General features: G+C 43.8%; 1 protein-coding gene across 1 annotated transcript in view; it reads right to left on the reverse strand.

Moving 5' to 3' along the window:
• Positions 1–23,344, reverse strand: part of MEGF9 (multiple EGF like domains 9) — a 240,806-nt gene extending 217,462 nt beyond the window's left edge. The window contains exon 1 of the mRNA XM_085609973.1: positions 22,705–23,344. Within this exon, the coding sequence (XP_085466099.1) occupies positions 22,705–23,221 (517 nt within the window). The 5' untranslated portion in view covers positions 23,222–23,344. The remainder of the gene's footprint in view (positions 1–22,704) is intronic.
• Positions 23,345–26,960: the final 3,616 nt, after the last annotated feature.

The raw sequence follows: 26,960 nt of genomic DNA on the forward strand, positions 1-26,960 counted from the left end.
ATTAGTTTTGCTGAAAAGGATTGGCCATCTGAGTACGTAATGGAATGCCCAAACGGAGAAACAGTAATTTTACCTGCTTTTTCCAACCTCGTCCCAGAAACAGTTAAACATTCATATGCCAAGGAGTGGGCGTTAGCACTAGCTCCATCCTTATATGACAACTATGTGGGATGGGAGGACGGTTCCCCCTTACCATGAAATTCCGTTGAGGACGACCCCACAACCTCAAAGACAATAGCCCATCAAAAATGAGGCTGAAAAACAAGTCAGGGAGATTCTCACACAACTTGAATATCAGGGTGTATAAGAAAATTGCACCTCATCTATGAATAATCCCTTGTTTCCCTTGATGAAACCAGGTCATTCATATTGTCTAGTTTTAGATTACAGCCACCTAAACACAGCTACTCGTAAATCTGCACTACAAAATGCAGACAGTGTGGCACTAATGAATAGCATAGTGCGTAAAAAATACAAAAACACTAGGTATCTTAAATGGACTTTTCTGCCAAAATATGGCACCCAGAAGCAGATATCTGACCGCATTCAGTGCACTAAGTTCTCAGAAACCGTTCTGACGTTTGCCCCGAGGGTATAAGAATAGCCCCAGGTCGTTATCGGCCAGGGTTACAGAACTTCTACAAGATTTTGATGGTCAGGTATTGTTCAATGTCGGTGACATATATTGTATCACATAATTCCCAAATTTGCTGAAATGGGCTACAAATTTAACGTAAAAGAAAAAAAAGGAAATTGACCCCCTTAATGTCCTATTTGTGGGATATGAGCTGTCCAGTAAAGGCAAAAGCCTTGCAACAAATTTCTTAGAGAATTGTGTGCTCTTGCAACCTCGGACTATGTTGAAGAGGTTACAATCCATATTGGGATTCCAAAGTGTTGGCATAATTTTTATTTTAGATTACGCAGAACGGGTTCAACCATTCTACGACTTAATACGTCCAGATTTCTCAAGCGCACACTGGACCACTGAACACACAGGAATGCTACGTTCAGTACAACCTGAGATGCTAGCTTCAAAACGGGGAGAGGATGTGGTCTACGGTTAGGGTGGTCGACCTCAAATCTGGTGAACCCGGTTCGAGTCTTGGCAATGATGCTCAACATCCTGTGATTCTGGGCAAATCACTTAATCTCCCTGTGAAGGACAATTTATTATTATTATTTTTTCAATGAACGTGTCCTTGTGTAACTCAACTGGTGCTCGTCTAAAGCACTTGGATACCTGAGAGGTCAAGTTTGCGTTATATAAAACTACAGAATAAAAGAAACATTTACACACGTGAGCAAACACAACGAACTTTGTGATTCGTAACATCACGGAGGTCATCAGAGCACACCTATGTGACATTCAATGAAGGTGACACTGTCCCAATTGCATACAAATCGCATTTATACACCAATGCTGAAATACGTTTGCACCTACTGAAAAAATACTGATGGCGGTAAAGACTGTTGTGGTGCGAGAGCACTGGCTCAGGGAAATACGCATCATTGTCGTGACCCCGGTACCGACCCTAGAGGCAGTCATCAGAGCAAATGTTCAGAAAGCCACGTTGGATTAAATTGGCTAAATCACTCACCGCAACAGATGTAGACTATAGATTGAACTCTACACTACAAACACAAGCCTTTCTGCATTATGAACAATAATACCTTCTCCCCAATTAAATATTGCTGCTTATGATTACATCCTATATACACTGATGGTTCTGCCTAGCCTGCCTTAGGAACAAAGCACCAATACTCAGCAGGATGCATGCATGGTGGGGAATTCCATCCTGAAAAACCTACCCGCAATCACTTGGTGACTGTGCCGCACAGCTGGCTGAACTCAAGGCTCTAATTTTGGCACTAGCGAATATGGATCCCAGATTCCTCACACTCAGTGTGTGATTTGCATTACTGTGTCCAGTTTTATAATGAAGATCTACATTATTGGAGCCAGAATGGAGTCAAGAACTCAAAGGTGTGCACAATAAAGCACAATATACTCTGGGAACAGGTGTCAAAGCTGAAAGACTGCTTGCCACGGACTCATGTAATACACACATTGAGTCATCTACGTGCTGGCGTACACGTTGCAGGGAATTCCATGGCTGATGAAACCACAAAAGCAACAGTGTGGACTGCTGCAGTTGCTGCAATAACTTTCAAGTACAAAGATAGACAGATACGATGGTGGCGGTCAACGTTGCTTGCAAGGACACCCACCTGCCGAAAGGCTTTCTACTCAAGTACTCCTACAAATTAGATGAACAGAACATACCATATTCTCACATTCCTGGAGTGGGGGGGACATAGTAATACCTAATCCAGACCGCAGGTTAGGATTTTCTCTAGCTGCAAACAATTTCACTATTTCAGCACTGCTACTGGTGGCCAAGTATTTACAAACAGACCAAGGACTTTGTTCTCAAATGTGACATCTGCCAGCAGATGATGGATTCTACCGTGGTCACAAAAGTAGTCAATCATGGATATACCAATTTACATGTCATATTTACACAGGGAGCATTCGCACTGTGGCACTGAATGGCAGTGGCACAGCACCCAGAGCATCTAATACCAGCAAAAACAGAGAAGATAACCGCGAAAAATGGAAGAGAGACCCACGCCAATGGTGCCAGGTCTAACACCATTGATCTGATTAAACCACATTATGTGGCCAATTCTCAACGGTATGCCACGTAGGCTCTTGGGTAGCTACCTGCCTCCTCTCACTACCATACAGAAAGTTTGGACGGAAGAAGCATCCCCTCTCCAGTGTGAGATAACAGTAAACAACAATAAAGCATCCCTTCTGCCGGTTACTGCAACAACAACAACCAACTAGGACAGAAACACAGATTTCAATCTGGAATACTGACAAAAATGCTGTTACGTTAATGTAGCACAGATCGAGTCATTTCCCAGTTCTACAAAACTTACTGAGCTGCCAAAAATAGATCGGACAGCCTCTCGCTAGTTCATCGATTTTGATGACTTATCAAATTCATCTGATCCACTAACATCGCCACCGCTACCGGTTCGGCTGTGACTGAATGTTTTCTATCTTTGGCTGAAAAAGACATTTTGTTTCTCCATGGTTGCCCTTTTGGATTACGATTGTTGTTTTTTTTTTTAATAGATAAATTGGCCTCAGTAATCACTTCAATTCAAACTTAGCTACTAGAGGAGTAGCTATAGCCATGTTTAGCTATTGCTTAGTCTGTGCAGAACCAAAAGCAACAATGCTGAGCCTGGAACAAATGCTGGAGATTACAACAGACTCTGATTACTTTAATATTTAATCAATTTATGCACCCAACACTTAAGACTACAAAAAATAATATATTCCGCTCACTTTAGAGATAACCATTTGGAAAAGGCACTGAATTCTATACAGTGTCTTTCAATACATACTAAATACAAAACGGGATACAATGAACCCAAAATTCATAGTAGCAGACCGGTTTTAAAAGTACTACTGTCAAATGAGATTGAAAATCCCCCTGGAGGAGAGTAGACATTCTAGTATTTACCTCATCACCAATATAGTCAGATGGATGTCATTTTCATTCCCACAGCATTTACCATGCAGAAACAAATACACCTGCTGCCAACTCAGACCATTCAATTGTTACATCAATATGAGGAATATCAGACCTTTTGTGTAATAATGCCATTTGACTTATCCTTGTTATATACATACATACGCACAACAATCTCTGAAATCTGAAGTATCCCAAATTCAAATTAATAATCAGGGCTCTGTCTCAGAAATGTAGGTCTGGCATAAGCACATCTTGTAATCAATCAATCAGTGGTTTATAAAGTGCACTATGCTAAAGGCACTGGGGGGGTACGGGGGAGGGGGGGTGGTGATGCATCTCCAGATCAGTTGAAAAGCCAGGTCTTGAGGTACCTCCTGAAAATGTGCAGGGTCGGGGAGCGTCTGATGTTCACTGGGAGCTCATTCCAGGTCTTGGCTGCGATGTAGGAGAAGGCTCTCCCGCCGGCTCGGTTTCTGCAGATGCAGGGGATCTCTGCTAGGGCGAGGTCGGCAGAGCAGAGGTTCATCCTGGGTACGTGGAAGGAGACTCTCTCGTTGAGGTATTCGGGTCCGATGTTGTGGAGGGATTTGTAGGCGTGGGTGAGGAGTTTGAAAGCAACCCTCTTCTCGACCGGGAGCCAGTGGAGGTCTCGTAGGTGTTGGGTCATGTGTTCTTGACGCAGAGTTCCGAGGACGAGTCTGGCTGCGGAGTTCTGGATGGTTTTGAATTTGTGTAGGAGAGTTCTGTTGATTCCAGCATAGAGGGTGTTGCCATAGTCCAGTCTGCTGGTTATGAGTGTGTGGGCAATTGTCTTTCTGCATTCAGGGGGGGGGGGGGGGGCAATTCATTTGAAGGTCTTGCGGAGGATGCGCAGGCAATTGAAACTGGTGGAAGCGACGCGTTGATCTGGCGTTGCAACAACTAGCATAATTAAATTAACCAGTCAGAACAACTCAATATGTATAAATAACTGCAGATACTAGAGCGCACACACACATATTGGGATGATACACGATGGGAGCAACAATAAAAATGCTATTTACGCTACGTTTATTGCAGCTTAAGTTCAACTTAGAGCTTTAAATGGAGCCAAGATTAATCATGAGAGTCTCTAACGTAAAGAGAACAGTTTTGAAGCTATGGAAAAACAGGCTCCCTTCTTGTTTATATGGATCGGCCACAGTGACCAAGAAACTTAACTTAATAAAAGCCATTAGAAACCAAGTAGGGAAAGCTATTATAGACATACAAGATATCCTTCAAGTTTTCATAGTTTTTTAAAGATTTTATAAACTGGTGATTAAGATAAGAGTACCAACTTCCCTAAGGCCATATTTATAGATAGATTTCTTGAGTAAAGTCTGATGCCAACATTAGACTCAATACACAATCTTAATTTGGGTGTTTGCATACCACGGAGATCTTATTTGCAAGTAAGGATCTGGCTCGAGGAACGGCATATCAAAAAGCTACCAGCTCTTTAAAATGGCTGCGCTACTGGAAGCGGGGTTTGAGGAAGTTACTGTCTCAGGAATGTGTCCTCCATCATGGTCACAAGTTACAATTACAGTCTTTAAGAAGGAAAAAAAAAACACTTGTGTGTAAACATTCCATTCTTTCTAACGCCTTTGCTAAAATCCTAGCGAAACATTTAGCTGGAGTTACTGGACATCTCACCTCTTCTTAGCAACATGGATTTATCCCTAGTAAGGACATCACTTAATGCAGTCTAATCCTGCCAAGGAACCTTATTGCTTAGACCAGTATACTTCGCAACCCAATGGCCATGACATTCCTCTGGGCTGAAAAATCATTTGAAAGAGTCTCTTGGCAGTTTTTAGGTCTTGCATCACCCAGCGCATGCGCTGCGAGACATTTAGTAAGGGGGTTTTCAAAGTGCTACCAGAGGCTTTGCTGGAATCAAGCTTGCGGTCATGCGCGCAGCCGCCAAGTGGGTTTGTGTCATGGCTCATTAAGCCTTGCGTGCCTCTCTCCGCTTTGCTTGTGCTTCAATTCCCTCCCCCTCCCCCACCACAGATCACGTTACCACTCACGTGTTTTTTTTTTTTTTATTTCGGTTTAGCGCGCACACACAACGGTCTTCCTCATAAAGCAGAACACTTTCGCTTTCCCGCGTTACTTTCAGGGCCATGCCAACCCGTCCCCCCTCTCTTCCTCATTATGCAGAACACTTTAGCTTTCGCGGCCACGCCAGTTTCAGGGCCCGCAACCAATTCTTGTTTTGAATGTGAGGCTTACTGCTGCATCAGAGTTTATCGGTAAAACGTTTTCTCTTTCTATGGAATCTCAAGCAATGAGACTATATTCTTTCAGGATTATGTCACGTGACCACGCAACACCTTCCAGTCACATGATGGCATCAGCCGACTGCTCTGCTGGTTGTCTGCCATTCAGGGAGGCTCGTAGTGGCTACGGTCCGTGGTCTACATTGTGGAAGGTGAACCAGAGAAGGGGGTCAGGTGCACACTTCAGGGCACTAGGTAAGTGAGGGAGTCTGCACTTATGCAGTGCTTGAAGGTTAGACCTTGGCGGGCTTAGAGTTCAGGAGGCAGGATGGGCTGCCCAGACACCGCAGTATTGCTGCAGATTTGTAGACACTTTTCTAAAGCCACCAATATTGATGTAACCTAAGATAAACCACCATGGACATTGTACTTCTTGACTGGGCGTTTGTCCACGCATATAATAGAGAGGCCGGTATTGAAACTAGAACCGTTATGACAGCCTGGTTCTCGCCCTTAAAATACTTCGTGCATCGCCCGCCACTGTGCTGCGGACCCTATTCCGAAGTGGCGCCCTCCCTTAATCCCTTTTCCAACAGTCAAGGTAGATTTTAGCTGATAGCTCTCATGGATGTCGGATATGTTGTGATTGTAGAATGTCGTAATAACTGCTACAACTACACCTAGTCGGATTGATCATTATAGGATGCCAATTCTCATGCAGTTATCTTTTTATTTATATTCCGATAGATTTGATTTTGCTGACCTTGTCATACGTCCAGTACTACGCGTACCATAATGTAAAGAACACTGACACTTGGCCTCGGGCTCTTCAGGTTTATGATTAAAACGTATATATTTTGGAGGGACTTGTTTATACGATTAAACTGTATAGGATGAGATTCACTTAAGTGCTATGAATGAGGCATTAGCAGCGTAATAACGTGTGCTACACAAACGCCAGTGAGGTAACATTAGACTACCCCTGTCTTTATGCATGTGTTGGAAGTTTTTAGGTGTTGTGTGATATATATATATATATATATATATTTATTTTTTTTTGTTAAGCCATATCTGAAACTTTTCCAGTTCAGAGCTCAAAATCAAGGGCATTTCTGGACGAAAGAGGCTGTTTTTTTTCACTGTGTCCAATTCTACACCAATCATAATTCAGAGTGACCTTTCGTTTTTCTTGAATTTAAATAATTTGAACAAACGTTTAATAGCATGTGAGCGTAATGGAACCCAAAGAACATAGCCAACATATTGATGTTAATTAACTCTTTGGCCACAGTCTGACAGTATTGGGATTCAGCACCACTGTGTTCTAGGACATGTTCTAAACGTTTTCATTCCATTCACTAAGCCAGATACTAGTTGAGTTTTGTGGGGAGCCTATTAAAATACGTGAAGACAGAGTATAAATGTTTATGAGAGGAATATGGGCTGTATTACCCGAAGAATTGATAAAGTTTAATGGAATCTGAAATCGCCCCTGGGTGCTTTAAACACCAACGTAATTAAAGAGCAGCAAATATATATATTTTATATACATACGTAAAAATGTTTAGACCTACAAATTCTCGAGCTCATACTTGCATTTGAGCCTTTGGACTACAGTTCATTATATTTAAGGCTTAACAAACACGGACATCGTTTTAATCCCAGAGGTGCGACCAGAACCAGAGCAGGTACTATTTTGTCGCAATTATCTAATTTGTACACCTCCCCTACTTAACGCCTGAATCTGGCTTTGCATGCCTTTATTCACACTCCAAGTACACACGTTCATCCTGCTGGACTTTGACATGTCCTTGCCAACCTGTCCCTGCATCCACACAGTTGTTTGGCTACGACTTCTACTGCACCTACTCAGAAAGATATTATTTGCTTGTATGATGGAAGACCTAGTGTAAAATATTACTCTTGCAGCTAGAGGAACCATACATTACTCTGATGGGTCTCATGCCAACGATGGAGGATGGACACCAGGCTCCAGAAAGTGGGTTAGACTTGGTTTCCCCTATAATTGAACGAGTGATCCGAAGTTTACAAGGGAATAATCTGGCATTGTGGATTGTTTTAAATATATGATTTCTTTGTCTGAAGATTTTAAAACAGATGGCACTAACAGTGTTAACAAGAACATTCTGTCCCCTGTTATAAGGAAACCTTCAGCATTGAACTCTCCCCCTGTCTGGCCCACAACAGAGAGAACTTTAGTGTAATGCTACTTTTGTGAGACATGTAATAATTGTAAGCACAAATTGCATTTGTTAGCCAAAGTGAACTATGCCTTAGCTACTGTACAGCATGATGAACAGTATACCACTGCTATGGATGCAGGACATTCAATATGTTGTTGACTATTACTCCGATCTGTAGTGAAGAGCATAGTGATTCGCAGATAAGAATTACACATTGGGGCCACCTAGCAGCTTCATTCAAAGAGTACTCAGAGTCTTTCTTCTAAAAGCATTATGCTGTACCACGAAATGATTGCACAGTCTACCTGAACGAGCCCCCCCCCCCCCCCCACTAGAACAAGCATTAGCATAACCAATAGGTCTCGCCTTTGGGACCTAATAAGTGTTTAGCCATGCAAGGATATTGTGCTGCATAACTAAATACTTATAAGGTTCCAAAAGCAAGACCTATTGGCTATGCCAATGCTGGTTTGTGTTAGGTACTGTTGCGTATGGGTATTTACTTTCAGATAAATACATTTACCAAACTCTTATATACAACCGGATCCTCTATTTATGTGAATGACACTGTGCTAGTACCCTTTTTCTACATAAAGGGGAACCTGGGGAGGGTGCCCTATATCGCCCTCACTTTATGCAGTTTATATGGAAACATTCATTGTTCAACTCTGTAATTCAATAGCTCTGGTTCCCTTCCAAGAGCAATGTATACACCTTTGATGAATGAGTCTTTAGAGATAATTAAAACATGTGGCAATGAGGTTAGGCACTCTGCCAGTTTACAAGGTAAATCTACCAAAAACTCAAATGCTGAGTGTTGGAGGCATGGAGACGCAAGATCTCTGCTACAAATATGCAATATTTTGGGGCTATTTTGGCAGGAATCCTGGAAATTTCTAAGCAAATGGTGTCTTCTGATTAATCTTGTGGAGGTCTTCGATGTCTCGTTGGTCATGTCAATTTAATAAGAGGTTTACTTTACTCACTTTTTATTTTAGATCACTCCTAGTACATATTACAACAGCTTTCATTTGAACATTAGAAAGAGCAGTTACCAGTTTTATTTGGAACCACAAGAACCCTAAAAGAGCCTACCCATCTCTTCAATTTCCTGATTGGATAAAGCAGCCCAGTCATAACTTGTCCAATCAACTAACTGTATTGGTGTAATAGTCTTAATAACAAGGTTTTTCTGTAGAGGTTTTGTACTCTTCCACTTATTTTGAGATAGTTGCTTATATTTAATGATCTCAAATATTTCAAGACGGGCAAATTCAACCCTTTGGCATGTTCAAGCAGGTAAGTGCAGAGATTTTTAAAAAATTAAATCTCTGCACTATGCTGGACCATGAAATGCTGGAACAATTCTGATCTACCATTTCACTGGATCAATTTTCAAAACTACATTAAGCAATACAGCGAGGAAATAGACATCTGACAAAGTGAACAACCTAAACTAGATTATGCGTTACATAAAAATAGCTTTAAAGAAAGAATCTAGAAATCAATTTTTTTTTCTCACTCCGCTCCAATTCACAGATTTTTCCAGGACATAGTTTTTCTGGATCTGTTGCTGCTAAGGATACCCCATCATCAATTTCTGCATTCAATGCCTATCTTTTTAAAACTTGTGTTGACAATACAGCAACGACATGGTCTTATTTTATGTTACAGATGTAGCTAACCAGCAGCTTGGTTCATTCTATTAACACCATTCATGCTACACTTGCTCATACATGCTTAAAGAGTTTATATTATTGTAATTTATTTTACTTAACCCTAGGTAAAAATCATGAAATGGTGTAAACTAGCTTCGGGGCAAGTCATTAACAAAAATATGTCAATCTGTTCTAACAGTTCAGATTAATTTCTCACATACCAAGATCTGTGTTGGATCGTTCTTTTTGTCTAGCTTGCCAAATAACATATGTGCGAGTTCTGAGAGCACTCAAAAAATTTTCAATAAAAGAATAAGAATGGATTAGGGGCACTAGCTCCCAAAATAGTGTTAGTTTAGAATGTCAAGTTTATCAAAACTGTAAAAAATAAAAAAAATAAAAAACACAAAAAGTAAGTATTATGTGCCCTGCCCGTATTTGAAGACTAATCGCCCTGCAGGAAGGGCGGGACTGGGACAGAAAATAGGCCCAAACACTAAAATAAAAGTGACCCCTCATTAGTGAATTAGATAGCGAAACAAACGTGCACGTTTCCAAATTGGGGCAGTGTAAAACTTGTAAAGACACGCTGTACAAGTGTTTTTCAAGGTATCGAAGGCTTTGAGCTTGCTGCAGGCAATGTTTGTTTTAATATCTGGAAAATAAACTGTAAGAACCGGTCCAGCAGATCATGAACGAGGCCCACAGACAGGCAAAAAACTGGCCCAAACACGGACTTGTCGGACCAGCTCATCTAGCCCTGTCAGATTGCCCTATAGGCAAGCCCGACCCTCCCTCAAGGGCAATTTATTTCTCTATTTGTGAACACCACATTACAGGTGTAGTTTAAAAGGTGCTGTATAATGCCGCCTAAGAAGGCATTTTTAGATCCATAGAAACCCTGTTACCAATGCTGATTTCTTGACCAAAGTGATTGAAACAGTAACACTTAAACAGCTAACTAAGTTCCATAGAAAATCAGCTTACTAAGTTCCATAGAAAAATAACCTATCTTCTTTGTGACGCAAGAGAATCCCAAAAGCACTTCACATACACACTCTTTCCACACTTGCATTTATACTCCTTCTGGGGCGATATGTTAATTATCGAATTAGCATGGAACAAACAAAGTGAAAGTGGTTTGTTGCTCTATCAATTTAAACCCATACTCTTTACATATGGGCTGATATGATCTAGATAAATGTTGAAAAGGTGTCGCCAAAGTACAAGCATATGACAGACGTATTAACACTACAGGGCAGCCCTGCTGGAAGGGACAAGCTAGGGCACCTGTGTCAGGAGGAGGACTTGTTTAGGGTCGAGTTGTAGATTGAAGGGTACCCTGCTCACAATACGTTTGGATCAATATCAGATAGGAATCACAAGAATGCGAGTCTAAATCAAATCAGAACTGTCAAAAGGGCTGCAGCTTACACTGCTAGACCTTTCTTATAAAGAAATTTTGTTTGGCAACTCGTGTGCGTACAAGTGAAGAACAATCTATAATGATTAACTGTAGATGGGTGAAATGAGATGTTCCAAGTAGGACTGAGCCCCTGAGAATAGAATTCATTTGTAGATTGAAATGAAATATTAGAACTAGAAAACAATTGAAATGATCACAATCTTATGCAAATATGGTTACATTGTAAATAAAATTAAAAACAATTTGATCAACGCTGCTTGGAATGTCCATTATTTGTTTGAGACTCTTAACAGTTACAATTAACATGAGAGTAGTCTTCTGCGATGCAGCTTGTCCAGTTTTGAGGCAAACCTGGTGGCTGCAGCAACATCCTTCCACGTAGAAAAATATACTTCACAAATCTTCCCCACTTCACACATCTGATGTAGGGTTAAGCACATCCATCATTTTAGTTAACTCTCACTTTACAGATCACATCTGACTATGCATTTGGAATAGGAATAATAGTATGCTTCAATTTGCTATACTATACAAGCCTCTCTAGGAAAATTGCGGCAATACTACATAAATAACAGCTTATCACTCCATGAACTATAGCAGTCACCCCTTACGACTTTCAGATTTCACTAACCAACTGACATATACATTATCCGTCTGTTGACACAAGAGTGATTTTCAACCTTCCCGATATTGTGCATTCAAATCTATAAAATAAAACTATAAAATCTATATAATACAACTACACCGTACTTAAAGATGTCGTTTCTACCAACCAGCAAACTCTTTCTGATTCTCAGCAGCACAAAAGGTTGGGGAAAGTAAGAGAAATTACCACATAAATAAAATGTAAAGCACCTTACGCTAAAACTCCAAATGAGGGCAACTTTCCTTTGAAATTCAAATATTTCTAGAGCTCAGAGTTTTAAAAACGCTGCCTTCCTATGAAAAGGAATGGCTAGGTGATCACAGAAAATGGAGTGTAAGGACTCGGAAGTAGCATGCTTTTGTCACCAAGTATCGCACGTTAGAATGTGCATCCCACATCTCCCCTATGGAACATGTCAGAACTTTAGGCTTGTAAAACGAACTTTCAGAACAAGGTACAGGGGCCCATATTATTTTTAATCACCTTTGTTTCAGTGCATTTGCTGTGAAAGCCAGCCATTACAACTCTTGCTTAATCAACGTGCGCAAACATGCAGATTCTCACATTCAATTGAACCTGAATCTGGCAGCTTGCCAGAGTGACTTATGTACCAGCAAGTCAAACTCCAGTCTTAAATCAAGAAAGAGACACACCAGGCCACCCTGACACACAATCTGCATTTCAGTGTTGCGTACTCCCTGTGTATCTTTCGTAAAGGTCTTCCAGGACTATCATTGTTGCTCCTTCCCTTTTAACCAGCAAGATGTTTCAGCACCCAGGCCAATGTGCTGCATAGCTAAATACATACAAGGTCCCAAAGGAGAGACCGACTGCATTGCAAATGCTTGTTTAAAACGTTCTATGTGACAGAGTTGGAGCCAATTTCACATGCCATGCATATTGTGATTCTTTTTTCCCGCTATATGTGCCCCTGGGTTCTCAGTGGCATCAGCAACTTTGGCACTTTAGTAGTTGTGCATAATTTGGAATTACTGCAATAAGGCACTAGTAGCATTTAATCCAAGAGAAAACATGAAAAATGCAGGCCTTCCTTTAGTTGTATAAGTAACTCAAAAACCCATTGTTTAGAGTGGTAAGAAGAAAAAGACACTAAGAAAATTACATTTTAGGCTCCAGACAACTTTTTTCTAACCAAATCATATTCTTTTAATACCCATATTTTAGCAGGCAACAAAAATGTATATTCACTTCAACTGGATACGAAGCTACAGTAGCATCAGAACCAATAAGAAATGGGCTGCCAGATCTGAAAAAGCACTTTCGGAAGCAAACATTTTATCAATATTTTTTATAAGGAGGCTTATTAATGTAGAGAGAACTCGTTCTGTATAGCCCATGGTGTCAGAGAAGTGGTCTGAAGCACTGCAGACATATTTATTGGTGGGGGCACTTTCTCGGCCAGAATACCAACAAACCAAGGACATTTTCCGTATTCTAAACTTAGTAGTTTGATTCCATTACAAACCATGTCAAGTTTCCATTTGAATAAAACAATGCATTAGCTTAATAAAGACAATTAAATCTGTATTAATAAGTTAAGACACCTTAATCTTCTTTTACGCTGCATTTTCAATGTTACCCGCTTTTACAGATGTTCCACTCTTTCAAAGAGAAGCTTTAATACTTGGGGGCCTATTACCATGGTGGGCGGATCGCCACCGCTGGGCCGGCGGTGGCGATCCGACCACCAAATGTCCCTGGTTCTTCCCCCGCCATACTAGAAGAGCGGGGGGCACCACGGTGGACGGGAAGACCGTCCGCCGCTTTTCCGCCGGTCGACTTGACGATCGGGCGGAAAAGGGACACAATATGGCAGCGGGGTCTGCAAGACACCGCCATTCATATTATGATGTGAGCGGAAATTGTCATTTCCATGGCGGCGATGCCGCCATGGAAAGGCAGGCGGTCCTTGATGTTGGGGGCCCGTTGCGGGCCCCCAGGGTGTTGGTGGGGTGCACAAGGGGGGTACCTATGGTATCCCCTCTCATTGCAATGCAGTATGTGGCAGGCACCACGTGGTGCCTGCCACGTTGTGCATGGCAATGCTGTGCACAGTCCTTTTACATTGCGGGCGGGGCTGCAGCCAGCAGATCCACCTGCAACGTAAAAGGCCCAGAATGCGCCCGCCACACTAATTTGCATTGCGGGACCGCTGCAACATCGGCGGTCGGTCCCGTGCTCCGTTGCATCGTAATGGACCCCTTAGTGTCAGAATAACAAGAGAAGGTGTCAATTTCTTTAAGGGACCTAAAAGACTTATCCGTATCCTAGATGAACAAAAATACAAATGTCCACTTGGATTGGGTTCTGGGACCTGTAGACCACTACAAACTTTAGTCTTTTAGGAAGAGGCAAAAAACCTCACATCAAGGTTTCCAATTAAGACAAACCATCCTCAATTTACTGATTTTATTCTATTGCATATTATAAATGTATGAAAAACTGTAGTTCATTTTATAACATTGAAGTTTATTAACACAATCGTCTATTTGGACCAAGCAAACCCTCTGCATAAATAGAATTTTTATTTTTTTTTAACCCCTTCGATGCTGCGCAGATTCCGCCGCTGTGCTGACGGAATCTTGCGCGGGCGTGGTCATGACGGAATGGTTCCGTCATGAGCACAGCTCAACCGTGGGTCATGACGGAACCATTCCGTCATGAGCACCGAAGGGGTTAAAGAAAAAACACACACACACACACACACGAACAAAGGGATGTTATTGACAAATATAAAGAAATATTTTTGCACGCTCAACTTAAAAATATTCACACCACAAACCGTTCTAACCCAGTCTTTCGAATGTAAGCAACAAACTAATTTACAACCTAGGAAAGAGGTTTGTTTTGACAAAAGTAGTCAGGCTTCTGAACTCCCTTTGGGGACAGTAAATAAAACAAGTAGCTACTGGATTATTCACCTTCAAGAAAATGGGCAATAGTTAAACCTTTGAAACTAAACTACTGAAAATATTGCGTTGATTTCGCCAACACATAACCAATTTGGAGTTCCACATAATTATGTATTTTGCTTACTTGAATTAGTCTTTAACGAGAAGAACTATGCTTCAGAAAAAATATGGATGAAAGCTGAAAAGAGTGGTGCAGCAAAATAATATGATTTTTTTTAAATTATATATCCTAGCCGTTAACTAGATAAATTCCTTTATCTAGTTTGCAGACAAAGTATAAACTTGAAGTGGGGATATCATAAAGAAAACGGGGCAAAATATGTGTAAGGTGCCAAATATATTGCTTAACGGGCTAAGACTGCTTCTTTAAATTTTCGATATTCTCCTAGTGTTGATAAAGCAAGGAATACAACATGAGATAATATCCTAAGAACCGCATGCCTTTCTCCGGAGTACCAAGTTTAAAAAAAAAAAAAAAAAATCAATCCTAGAGGCTACAAGAATATCCATCTTATGAATGCTACAGAAAGGTTTAGCACTTCATGTATACCCTTTCAAACGACGAACGTTAATCCTCAGACCCAACAATGGCAACAGTGCCCAAAGGGGTGAGATGACAAAGTAATGAACAATCACTTCAAGGCGCATATTTCCAAGCCTATGTGTCGAACACCGAAACTCATTACGTAACACGTTTGGATTTGGTTATCTATAGCTAATCCACTCCCCAGTTAATGAGTGTTTATGTGTATGAGGTGTGGTTTTCCTCACCTGCCAGCCTGTTAAATAATGAGCATTATTTTTAGAACATGTATGCGTTTTATCGAGAGAAGATGTCCTTGCCATTAATGAATTTCCCTGTATTGTTTCATAACTGAAAATGAATTCTCTCACACTGGCTGTATTTTTCACATGCACAATCGTTCATCATGCAAGTTTGGAGATTGCATTCAATTTTATTAGCCATATCAATTTACATTCCTCTTCATTCGGCAATAAAAAAAACTGAAGTTTAAAAGGCAGTACAGGGCTCAATGAATGCTGGCGAAGTTTGGAGACCACAATCAAACTTGAAAAACAGAGCAGAGTTAAGAAGTCTTCCAAAGTCACTTACAGCTCAGTTCAACCCCACCCGCGAGGCGGAAAGGTTCCAAGACTGAAAAGGCATATTCAGTGCCATTACACCACAGTGGGAGTGAGTAGGATGCGGCCAGTGCGGAAGAAGGGGTTTTTATAGGAAAGAACAATGGACTGTTTTGAGACCAACGAATTACATTCCATGGGAACGTTCTTGAATAAATGGGAAATGTGGCAACAACCTAAATTCGTTTTTGAGAGGAAGAGTGGGGAACAGATTATGGTTGATGCGTGCTTGTGGAATCACTAAACTCTTTAACAGTTCCGCAATATCTGTAACAAGTTAAAAATAATTTTTACTCTAATGTTTCAAAAACTATGATATTAAATATATTTTAAGCAATTTGGTTAGCATAAAAACATCTCTCTGGGTAGTTAATGCTACGAGGAAAGTTATGCGCGTTCACAGATACAAGTTTTCCATTTCCTACAGTCACTTACAAGTACAGGTTTTGATACTATAAAACTAAGTATAATAACATGAAGGAAGAGATTCAGGGCTTTCAGCCCTGATAGACCAGACAAATTTCAGTCGGTTGAGGTGCCTGGATGATGATGGCTGGTCTTTTGTGGGATCTGCGGACAGTTTGGAATCCCTTATTTGGAAGAATAGAGGATAAATGGGTAGAGACAGACTGAGCAAGAGGCAGTCACATTTGCTTTCAAGAGACTGGCAGACTAGCACTACAGCGGCACACGGCCATAGCACTTAAAAAACTTAAGTCCTGGTTTAGAATTTTGCAGATGGGCTACTCCCATCACAAACGTGATATCCCTTTCGTCTTATTACAAGTGCATTTTATCCTATGGCACCTGTAACAAGGCAGACAGGACATTCGTCACATTTGTGAGGGAGAACCATCTGCACACTGTAATAAGGCCTTTCGTTATAGATGAGAGTGAATTATATAGTGGAATTGGTACAATAGAAATAATGGGCTTAAGTCTAGGAAATGAGTCTTTTCCTCAGTTTTCAAGAGACTGTGGAACACATTTAGAGTTTGGCGGACATCGGACGCCATCAAAACTGTGATGGATATTCCATCCGCTGGATTACAAGCAACATTGGATATAATGCACTTTTAATACGGCGATGGAATACCCATCAAATTTGTGAAAGAGAAACCCATCAACCGAACTCTAAATTAGATCCTTTACCTTCACATCAATGCAGGTCCGAGCACGAGCTCTGAGCTAAGATAGTGCATCGTTCTAAATTATCATCTTGTCAAGCCACAGTTTTGTCACTATCCATCTCCAATACTCTGAGCTACACCAGTTGTGCTGTCTTAACTTTCATTTGTTCACCAAGGCCATTGTCCTTCTCCAGAGAATATTTTGGCTTCAATATGTATATGAGAGTTCTGCATATCAAGCAGCCGACATTAGTAAATGTCGGTCTGTGTAAGTACTGGGACACTGATTCACCAACCTCACTGTAAACACTGCATGCCCCTGCATCAGTCACAGAATTTGGCATAAAGAAGTCCTGCTTGCCTTATGTAGTGCTCTGCTTATTCTTCTCGACATCGCATCCAGACCGGCACTAAAACACCAAATTTTGGACACGTGGCAGTTGTGCCATCAGTTGGTCAACTTCACCACTCTCTATGCCCCCCAGAAGACTCTAGCTATTTGTCCTCCAAGGGGGGCATCATCCCACCATTGGGATGGGATGAGTAAGTCGCTCCAATCCTTCTCAGATTCCCCCCCACTCTCAACTGCAACAGTTCCAAAGAACTCACTTGGCAGCAGTTTCACTGGTGAGGACATGTGCATGTCACCATATATCACAAAACATCCCGTCTGACAGCAGCCCTGCCTTTATCTTGCCAAATCCTAAAGGACCATACATGATGAAAACGTCTGCAGCCTAAGCAAACCCGGAATATGCTTCAACCACATGGGGAAAGGGCTGACTCGGCTACGACCCAAGTACATTGAGGCACAGTAAAATCAGGTTCCTGTCTCACTCCTTGGAGACTGAGTGTTGCATCAGAAAGGGAGCCATGGTGAGCTTGCAAGGAAGAGGCCATCTCAGTGCTTATCAAGCTCTGTCCCCACTGCCCCTCTCCAATTCATCAGAGAATTAGGAAGCTCTGAAAAAAATGGAGAAGTTAGAAACAAGAGAAAAGAGAAAGTGATCGCGTAATATAAAGAAATATAGATGGAATCCTGAAGACAGCTGTTCTTAGAAAAGAGACAAGACCTGCTGGAACATGAACTGTCCCCAATGTTTGCTTTCTGGCTCAAACAGTTGCAGAAAATATGCAGTCATTAAGAGACTTCTGCTTTGCTTCTGGCAAAATGTTAGGAAAACAATAACTTGCCTAAAGTCAGCGGGCACTTAAACATGCTTTCGCATACTAAGGCAAAAGTTTGGAGCAGATGGGTAGAAGAGTGTTCTCTTGATCAAACCACACATAAGGAAGGGAAATAATTTCTAGGCCTTGAAAAATCTACTCGCAATCGCTAGTAAAATGGTATCAGGTCAAGATATTTTTAGCACCTACTAGTCTGGCGAGTAAACTCAAGCTTGAAAGGAACAGGTTTTCTGTTCATTCAAAAAGTGAATGAGCAATAAAGATGCCATTAAATCTTGTTTTTATCTTCACAGATTTCTTTTCATCATCATCATCATCAGTCTTTATTTCGGTCACTCGGACCATAAAAGAGTACAAAAAATACAATAAAATCATGACAGTATAAAATAGCATTATTTTCAGTTACGAATTTAACACAACACAATTGTACTGAAATCATCAAGGTAATTCGCTCTACTGGAATAGTTTAAGACAATGCATGCGAGTAAACCACACTGGTGATAAAAATTTGGCAACTGCAAATACAATTGGAGCCGATAGATCTGTTTTCAGTATTCTGAAAGCTGGGAAATGCTGTCTAAAGCCCAGGTTTCTAAGGAGAGGGGGGAGCCAATAAATCCTTGCTCTATGGTACGCTGGACAGAAAAATATAACATGCAAAGAGCTGTGTGATCCGAGTGTGCCCAAAGAGCCGTATACGCCCTGAGGGGAGGGTAGCACCATTGCATGTAGAGCTTCCTTGTAAGTGGCGGGTCCATATCATTAAAGATCTGCTCTAGGTGGTACGAGTCTTTAAAGGCCAAAAAGTGGGCGATTTGGGACCCCTCCCGCACACTCATGATGGCAACTCGTAAATTATGCTCATAATATGCCTTCGCGATAAGTTTGCGTGAGACCCTGGGGCATGCCGACTCTGGGTCACGCCACAGGTCTGGTCTGCCCAATAACTCACAGATATGCTTTATGTAACTTAGCCATGGAATTTGCGTGTTTTTGTAGAGGCGCAAAATCTCTGACAGCTCCGCTCTGTAATTGGAAAGTTCTGGCGAGGACCATATTTTGCACCAAAATGTAAGGGGTTTGAGGCCCAGCTCCTCTGAGATTGGTCTTAGCCCCAGATCTAATCTAAGTGGCAAAAGAGGTGTGCTTACCGGCAGGGCTGCCAACTGTCTCAGAAACTTATTCTCCGTTACCTGGAGCTTCTGCGTTGATGTATGGCCCCATATTTCTGCTCCATAAGTGACGGCCCCTCTGGCCTGAACTTTGTAAATTTGTATGCGTGGACCAAAGGGCCTGTAGGTCAGTCCTTTGGTCATCCTAGCAATTCCACCCACCATCTGGGACAATTTCATGTTTGCCTTTATTTTATGGGAATCCCAAGTCATGGATTGGTTGATAACTATTCCCAAATATTCAAAGGTGTAGACCCTCTCTAATCTGCAGGTCCCTATAGAGGGGCTCACACGCGTTGTGGGGGGCGGATTGAAGACCATATACTTGGTTTTGGCAGCATTGATCTCCAAACCGCGGTCCGCACAAAAACTCGAACCCGTCCAGCACCCGTTGTAAGCCCATAGGAGATTTGGAGAGCAGCAGGGTATCATCCGCAAACATAATTGCAGGGACCCTGCTGCCATCCAGCTTGGGGGCGTCGATGTTACTCAGGGCGCTAGGATGTTTTATAACCCCGTTGACAAAGAGGCAGAAAAGGGTCGGAGCAAGGATACAGCCCTGTCTGACCCCCCTGTCAACGGGGAAAGCGTCCGAGAGACTACCTCCTCTGCCGTATCTTACCTTGGCGAAATTTCCCTGGTGCAATCTTCTCAGAATTGAGAGTATGTCTGCGGGAACCTCGAGTTCCGTTAACACCGCCCATAATTTGTCCCTAGGCACCAAATCGAAGGCGGCACGCAGGTCCACAAAAACCGTATAAAGGGTGCCGCCCTCGATCAGCACCGTCTTCCAGTATAGAAGATTCAAACGGAAGATTTGGTCGGTGGTAGAAATGCCTCTTCGGAACCCCGCTTGGTATGGACTCATGATCGCGGTATCCTCAATCCAATCCTGGGAGGCGATTTAGTATGAGTCTGCCAAAGATCTTCTGTGGCATATCTATACAGATAATAGGTCTGTAGTTGGCGGGGAGCAGAGGCGAACCCTTTTTAAAGATTGGGACGATCTCTGCACCCAGCCAAGTACCTGGCATAGCCATGCCTCCCAGGATGGCATTGAAGAGAATCGCGAGATAAGGCGACCAGACGTCTGGTTCCTGCTTAAATAAATCGCCCGGCAACCCATCCAAGCCAATGACAGCTGCGCGCACCTCCTTGGTTGTGAACAGCTCGCCTATCCCAACAGGGCAGTGGGGTTGGCTCGGATTTACCCTGTCATCCTCAGGCAATTTATAAAGGGACTGAAAATGGTCCTGCCATGCCTTAGCTGAAATGTTAGGTTCTATGGCGGATATCAATTCCTCCGAGCCTGTATTGACACAGCGCCAAAACTTGCGCGAGTCCGCACAGGCCAGGGAATTGGTAAGTTTGATCCATTTATCATGTTCCCACTCGCATTTTGCATTAGAGATCAAAAGCTTATGGGCTAGTCGCCTTGCCCTGATTTCCGCACTGCCCTTTCCTTCTTTAATTGAAATAATGAGATCGGTTTTTGCCTTACGGCAAGCCCCGTTGTACCAAAGGGGGCCAGCTGATTTTCCAATAGGCCTAGTTACTTTTTTAGTTAGGGATTCAGAGAGTGATTTAGCAAGGGCAGCATGTAACTGGCCCAATTGCAGATGTACGTCCTCGGTGGTGCCTTTCGTCATAAGCGCCTCAACCTTTTCTAGTAGGGGGACTGCCTGCGCATATAGCTTAGATATCTTCACTGGGTGGGAAGCTATTAGCTCCCACTTCACTCTGCGCCCGTTATTCTCGAGGACCAGATTTCTTTTCTATTCAAGGAAAGAAGTAACATTTCAGTTTGTCTTTTAACTAATTGCTGCTTGAAAAATTAGGTTTATTTTTCTCTTTCTTGATAGAGTGAGAGGTTTTTGTGAAGTGAGCTGTCTGAAGAGGTCAGTTATTTTTCTCTAAAACAACATTTAAATAAATAGCCTGTAAATTAATATTACAAATATTTCAAAATAGATCAGGAATTACAAAAGCAATTTTTTTGCAAATAAGTAGTGTAATGCAAACAAAGAGTTAAATAAGAGAAAACCAAAACACTTTAACTTGGTGAGGTGCAAGTGACATATATTTGAAGAAAATCTATTTCCAAATATTATTGTTTGTACACTATATAGTGTTATCAGTGAAGCTGCATGTCGGTGGGAAAGTTTGTGGCCATTTCAATGTAAAATCTGCCGATTACAAATGACAGTGTGCTACCATTTTATGATTTATTAAAAAGGATAGTTTTTAAACTTGATTTGAGAAACATTCTTGCCCCCGCCCTGATAAAAATGCTGTTAATGAACTAAGAGGCAAGTCAGGGGTCATGTGTGTCCTATGTGTGGTTAGATTTGTATTATATAAATGAAAGTGTAGTCTATTAGATCAAACAAAAGAGCTTTTTGTACAGCAGATATACTGAGCATGCACATTTGAATGTTCTCTCATATGAGATAATGAAGAAAATGGCAGCACAATTAATTAAATTGTTTGCCCACAATCACATCATTTGAAACTAGTTTACGAGTCAAGAGCACTACAAATAGGTCAAGTAGATTATTTAAGTCACTAGACCTACAGGTCTAGTAAAATGTTATGATTTTTAAAGGCCTGCTATGTCACAAGTACAAGAGAAAGAGGAAAAGTGTGGTAACATTTTCCACATATGCAACATAGAAACATGCTGTGTTAACTGCTAACAATACCATTACTCAGACAGCATCTGGAGTCTATCTAGAATCTTTCTGCAGGAGCCTGGAGATTAGCTGGAGCACGGTGCTCTATTTTGAGGCAGTAAGTGCAAAACTGCGTGCACCATGCGTGGCACTGTTGTACGCTGTGGAAGAAACTGCCGAGCCAAATCAAGAGGCTCAGCGGACTAAAACATCCACTTCAGGAGTCTGTTTGACCTCAAGGTCACATTTTCAAATCTAAGACGTTCCACTGACACTTTTTTATCCCTCGAGGTCGATAAAATAATAACCACTGCGTTGGACAACAATAACTATCCGTTATTGAGGACCTGGATGCTCAACGGCGTGACTGTGTGCTTTACAAATGCACGTTATATTATCTGAGCATCATGTCAATTAGACGCAGCCACAGCTGGAGGAGGGGGCAAAGGCAAAATTGAGATATTTCGAGAATATGAAACAAACAGTACGCCAGTTTATAACACAAGTTATTTGGAGATATTTTGTAACTAGATTTACACATACACACAGTGTGTGTGTGTGGGGGGGGGGGGGGAGAGGGGATAAGCGATATCGATTTCCAGTACCGGAATGTTCATTAGTGATGGCCAGAGACATACATCCCAAGGCGACATGAACCTCAGGATTAACCCATCTGACTCCTCGCCCAGTATATGCTCTGGCACCATCCGCAGCACCTTGGTTTCTACTCACCGGGTCTCTCAGTTGCCGGTCTCTCTGCTTGAGGGTCCTCTGAGGACACTGTGTGAGGGCCTAAAGAGCTGCTGTGAGTAGGTATGAAGGAAGGAGTTACGCCACGACCCTCTGGGAAAGTCTGGGCGGCTTCGACTGTTGGTGAGGAAATGATGTGCGGATCCGAGGCTACGGTTGGGGCCAGGGGCGCCGTGGGGGTCAGCAAAGAGACCTCACTCCCATGAGGTAGTCCAGGGGCCGATCCGCCGGGGGTCGTGTCTGTGGCCTCCGGGACAGGAACTCCTGAAGGGGCCGGTGTTATTGGAGGTCCTACCGGATCCGTGGAAAGGGTAGAGCTCAGGGTCCTTGGCCGTGGAGATAGATCAGGAGCCGGCGACAGATCAGGAGCCCAGGAGGAGGCCGGTGTGCCTGGAGGTGGCGATGGGCCGGTAGACAACCCGGGGGTAGGAGAAGCAGCACTCCCGCCAATAAGAAGAGCACACAGTAGCAGGCAGCCCTGTGCTTGTGACAGCTGCATGCTGAGCCTCAATCCCCGCGGACCTCCCTCCTCACACGGACTCGGCTACAGTGCCCGGGCCCAAGCCGGCTCCCTGTCACAGGCATTCCTCCGAGTGACAGTGGTGAAGCCCGCCCTACGGCGACTTTGCACTTTTTGCTGCAGCCAACGACGAAAGAGAGGCGCTGACCGACAGGCACTTTACCAAATCAAATGCACATACACATGAAAGCACGCATGAGCGACGCCAATCTCATTCAATCAACTGCAATTTGGTTACTGGTGGGACGGGTCAATGTAACTGCAGCCAATCAAATGCACGGCTCTGCGTTACCAGCCAATCGTGCTACGAGTTCACGGTCTTTTTTATTTTTTGCGCGACTACCTGTACTAAAATGGCTATTGTAACCAATGGTAGTATATGGCCGCCATTGTGTAATTGTTTATCTGCGTGTCAGCCAGTAGCGCTGCAGCCCGGAAATGTCAGTTATTTTTGTGATCTGCAATCATTGCAATATGCGGGGGCTGCTGTCGAAGAACTGGCCACGCCAAACGTGCTGGAAGAGGAGACGGGAATATCGAAGCTATTCATTTATCTGATATTGTTGATTAGTAAACGGTTGTATTACATATTGTCTTCTTTGTAATTAATCTGCTTATTATTCTCAAGAGTTAGAACAATTAAAAAACGCCCGATTTCTGTAATTATTTTGATCTTGCATGGATTTTTAGTATCCTTATTTCTAGATCGGCAACCTTTGGAATTTCTGTAGCGTCTTTCGACTGAGTTTGTGTTACAACCATAGTAAAGAGGCGCATGTCGAACATGGCCACCTTACAGCTTCACTCAGTGTGCTTTTGTTTAGTGTAGTCTGTCCCCTCTTTCAATACTTGCTCCAAAAGCTGGCACACCCACCTATGACCCAAACAAAAAAGCATTTGCAATGCAATAGGTTTCACATTTACCCGAGTTTGAGCTATTGGTATTGTAAATGACAATGCCTTTTATTTATGTGTTGGTTTTTAAAACATAAATAAAAGGCATTGCCATTTACAATGCTAATAGCTTAAACTCTCGCAAATGCGATACCTATTGTATTCCAAATGCTTGTTTCAGGTTCATTTTCATTCTTTATTTATTATTTTATTGCTGAGTTGTGTGGTGTTGGGCCTCCGGCCCAACACCCTATACAAGATTGACACAGACACCAGGGTATGTACATCAGTAACTGGCCACGAGCACGTGCACTCGGGCTCGTTTATTGACGGGGCCACGTCACTCGTGACGCCCGTGATGGATGGGTGTGGGGTGCAGTGTGACCAGCCCTCAAGGGAGTGGCTGGAAGTGCAACTTCCTGCGGGACACTAGAACGTGTCTCGCAGGACACTACATTCCTCCCCAACTTTATTGAAGGACAAACAAAGTGTCAGTCCAACCTGTGGGGAAGAAAACAAACAGTTACCGAAGTACCACAGGGTCCATCAGCTTCTCGAGTCAGGTGGCAGGACGACCTCAGACATGGGCTGGTGAACTTGGCTAGCAGCAGGACCTTCTTTAGCAGACACCCGTACTTTAACCTGAAGTACTCAGGCCCCGACTGCTGGCTTGGAGACGTCCGCTGCATACCGACAGTTCGCTGTCAATGACATGTCTTGTATGGCTTCCCTTTTGCTGACGTCGGTGATGGTCTGTGGTGAGTTCTAACAGTTCTTTTAGTATGCTGCGTCGTGACCATGGATGGAGTCTCAAGTGAGATTTCACGGGAGTGTTGCTGGAGCAACTTTCCCTGTTGAACTACTTGGAGGTGACCGGTATGATGTCGGTGGGGCAATGTCTCTCCTTGCTCTCCCGCCTGGGGAGGCCCGTCGTCGGGGTTGCTGCGGGACTGTAGGAAGGCTGCACTGGAGCCGCTGCTTGTGTGCCATCTGGTGGCAGCTGCAGGACCGCCGAGGAGCCGTTGCTTGGTCGCACGCACAACCCTCACGGGTGGATGATTGTTGGTCAAGACCTGAACTCGCTGCCGCCGTTCCGGTGTAGGTCAGGTTCACAGGTGGTTTCTGGTTCCATTTAGTCGGCTTGTGTGGCAACGGTTTCGGACTCCAGTCCATCAGTACTCGGGAAGTGGTGTTTGACGCATGTGCTGATGGCTGGCGTGGTGATGGCTACCAGCCAGGTGGTGAGTCGGAATGACAGGTGGTGGTGGCTTGCTGAGAGAGTTCGGGTGTCAGAATGGACCTGGGCAGCCACGTGCATCCGCCTTGCTGATGTTGAGTGTCCGTGGCGGTTTAACACGTAGAGTGTGTTGATCCTCTCTTGCCTGGCTTGGGGCCACTGCCGACTCCATCTTGAGGGGGTGTGAGGACAGACACTCGGAGCAGACCTTTACTAGTGGCATCTGCGGACAGGAGCTGGGATGCCACTTGACTTGGACTGCCGACACTTGGGGAGTGGCCGTTCACCTGGGGAAGCGTTGTGGAGAGACGTGGTTCGCGACTGCTGCGGCTTACATTCGGTTCTCCTGTGAGGCTGTGTCCAGGGGCGGTGGTCCGCCTTGGTGGCTGTCGGATGTGTCAGGGTGAGCTCTCGGCTTGATGTGAGTCCTTGGTCTTCTCCCTTTTCTGGTCTGTTCAGCCCACCTGTGTCTTCCGGTTGTTCAGGGTGACAGGCTGTCACTCTTCTTTCTTCGAGGGCGTTGCGCTTGGACCTCGAGGCGACGCTGTCATTGCGCCGGCTTCTGCCTTCACCCCGGCGCGCTCCTTGCTTGCTGGGCGACGTGACGTCCAGTCGCGTGTCGCTGGCGTTGGAGCGCCTGTTGCTGTGGCGGCCGCCACGTGGAGTGTGTGACTCCTCTCTTGCCTGTCGTGGGTCGCCGCTGACTCCATCTTGAGGCTGTGTTGAGGAGGACACTGTGTCACGGACACTGTGACGCTTTCGGGCCGCTGCGGGTGCAACTCCTCTCTTGCCTGTTGCGGGTCACCGCCGACTCCATCTTGAGGCAGTATTGAGGAGGACCTTGTTGCTTTCGGCCCACTGCGGGGCTTCGCTGGTGCAGTGGGGACGTGGTCGCTCTCTGTGCTGCATTCAGCTGTGTTTCGTTGCGGAGATGCTTCTATCTCCCGGGCGCCCGCCCGTGTAGTCGGATTCACTGGTGTGGTCTTCTGCGTGCTTCAGACCATGTGCGATCCGTCTTCGCCTTGGGCGTTCCCTTCTGGCACTGGTGTGCCTGTGGTGTGGTTGGCTTGTTCATCAGTATAGGCGGGTGATGCAACCTCTGCCTTGTTGGTGGTGTTGGGCAACCACGTGTGGTGCGTGCTCTGCACCAGTCCTTTCTTGCACTGTCGACGGGGACAGTTTCTTGAGGGGATGCAGCCAACGGGGACAGTTTCTTGAGGGGATGCAGCTTACAGCTAGCCTTCTCCTTGTGACGACGGGGCTTGTGGTTTGCACTATCAGTTCCCTTGCGCGAGGGCAGTTTAGAGCTGTAGACATCCCTGTTCACACCTGTTAGTTGATGTGGAGTTGGGTACTCTACTGTTGGCGAGCTTTCTTGTATCTTCTATAGGGTGTCGTCTTCTGGGGCTTGGCGTGCCCTGTTCCCTCAGCCTGCGGTGATCTCGGTTCCCTTCTGGGGTGTGAGTTGGTGGGTTTTCTCGTTTATGACTAGGTGTGGTCGTAGCAGCAGAGTATCTTGTGGCTGTGGCAGGCCCCAGGGGAGCATCCTGTGCACTTGTAGCTGTCTTGGTTTTCCCTTGAGGCGGA

This window comes from Triturus cristatus, chromosome 1_2 (assembly GCF_964204655.1).
Source record: "Triturus cristatus chromosome 1_2, aTriCri1.1, whole genome shotgun sequence".
In the NCBI taxonomy this organism is placed as follows: Eukaryota; Metazoa; Chordata; class Amphibia; order Caudata; family Salamandridae; genus Triturus; species Triturus cristatus.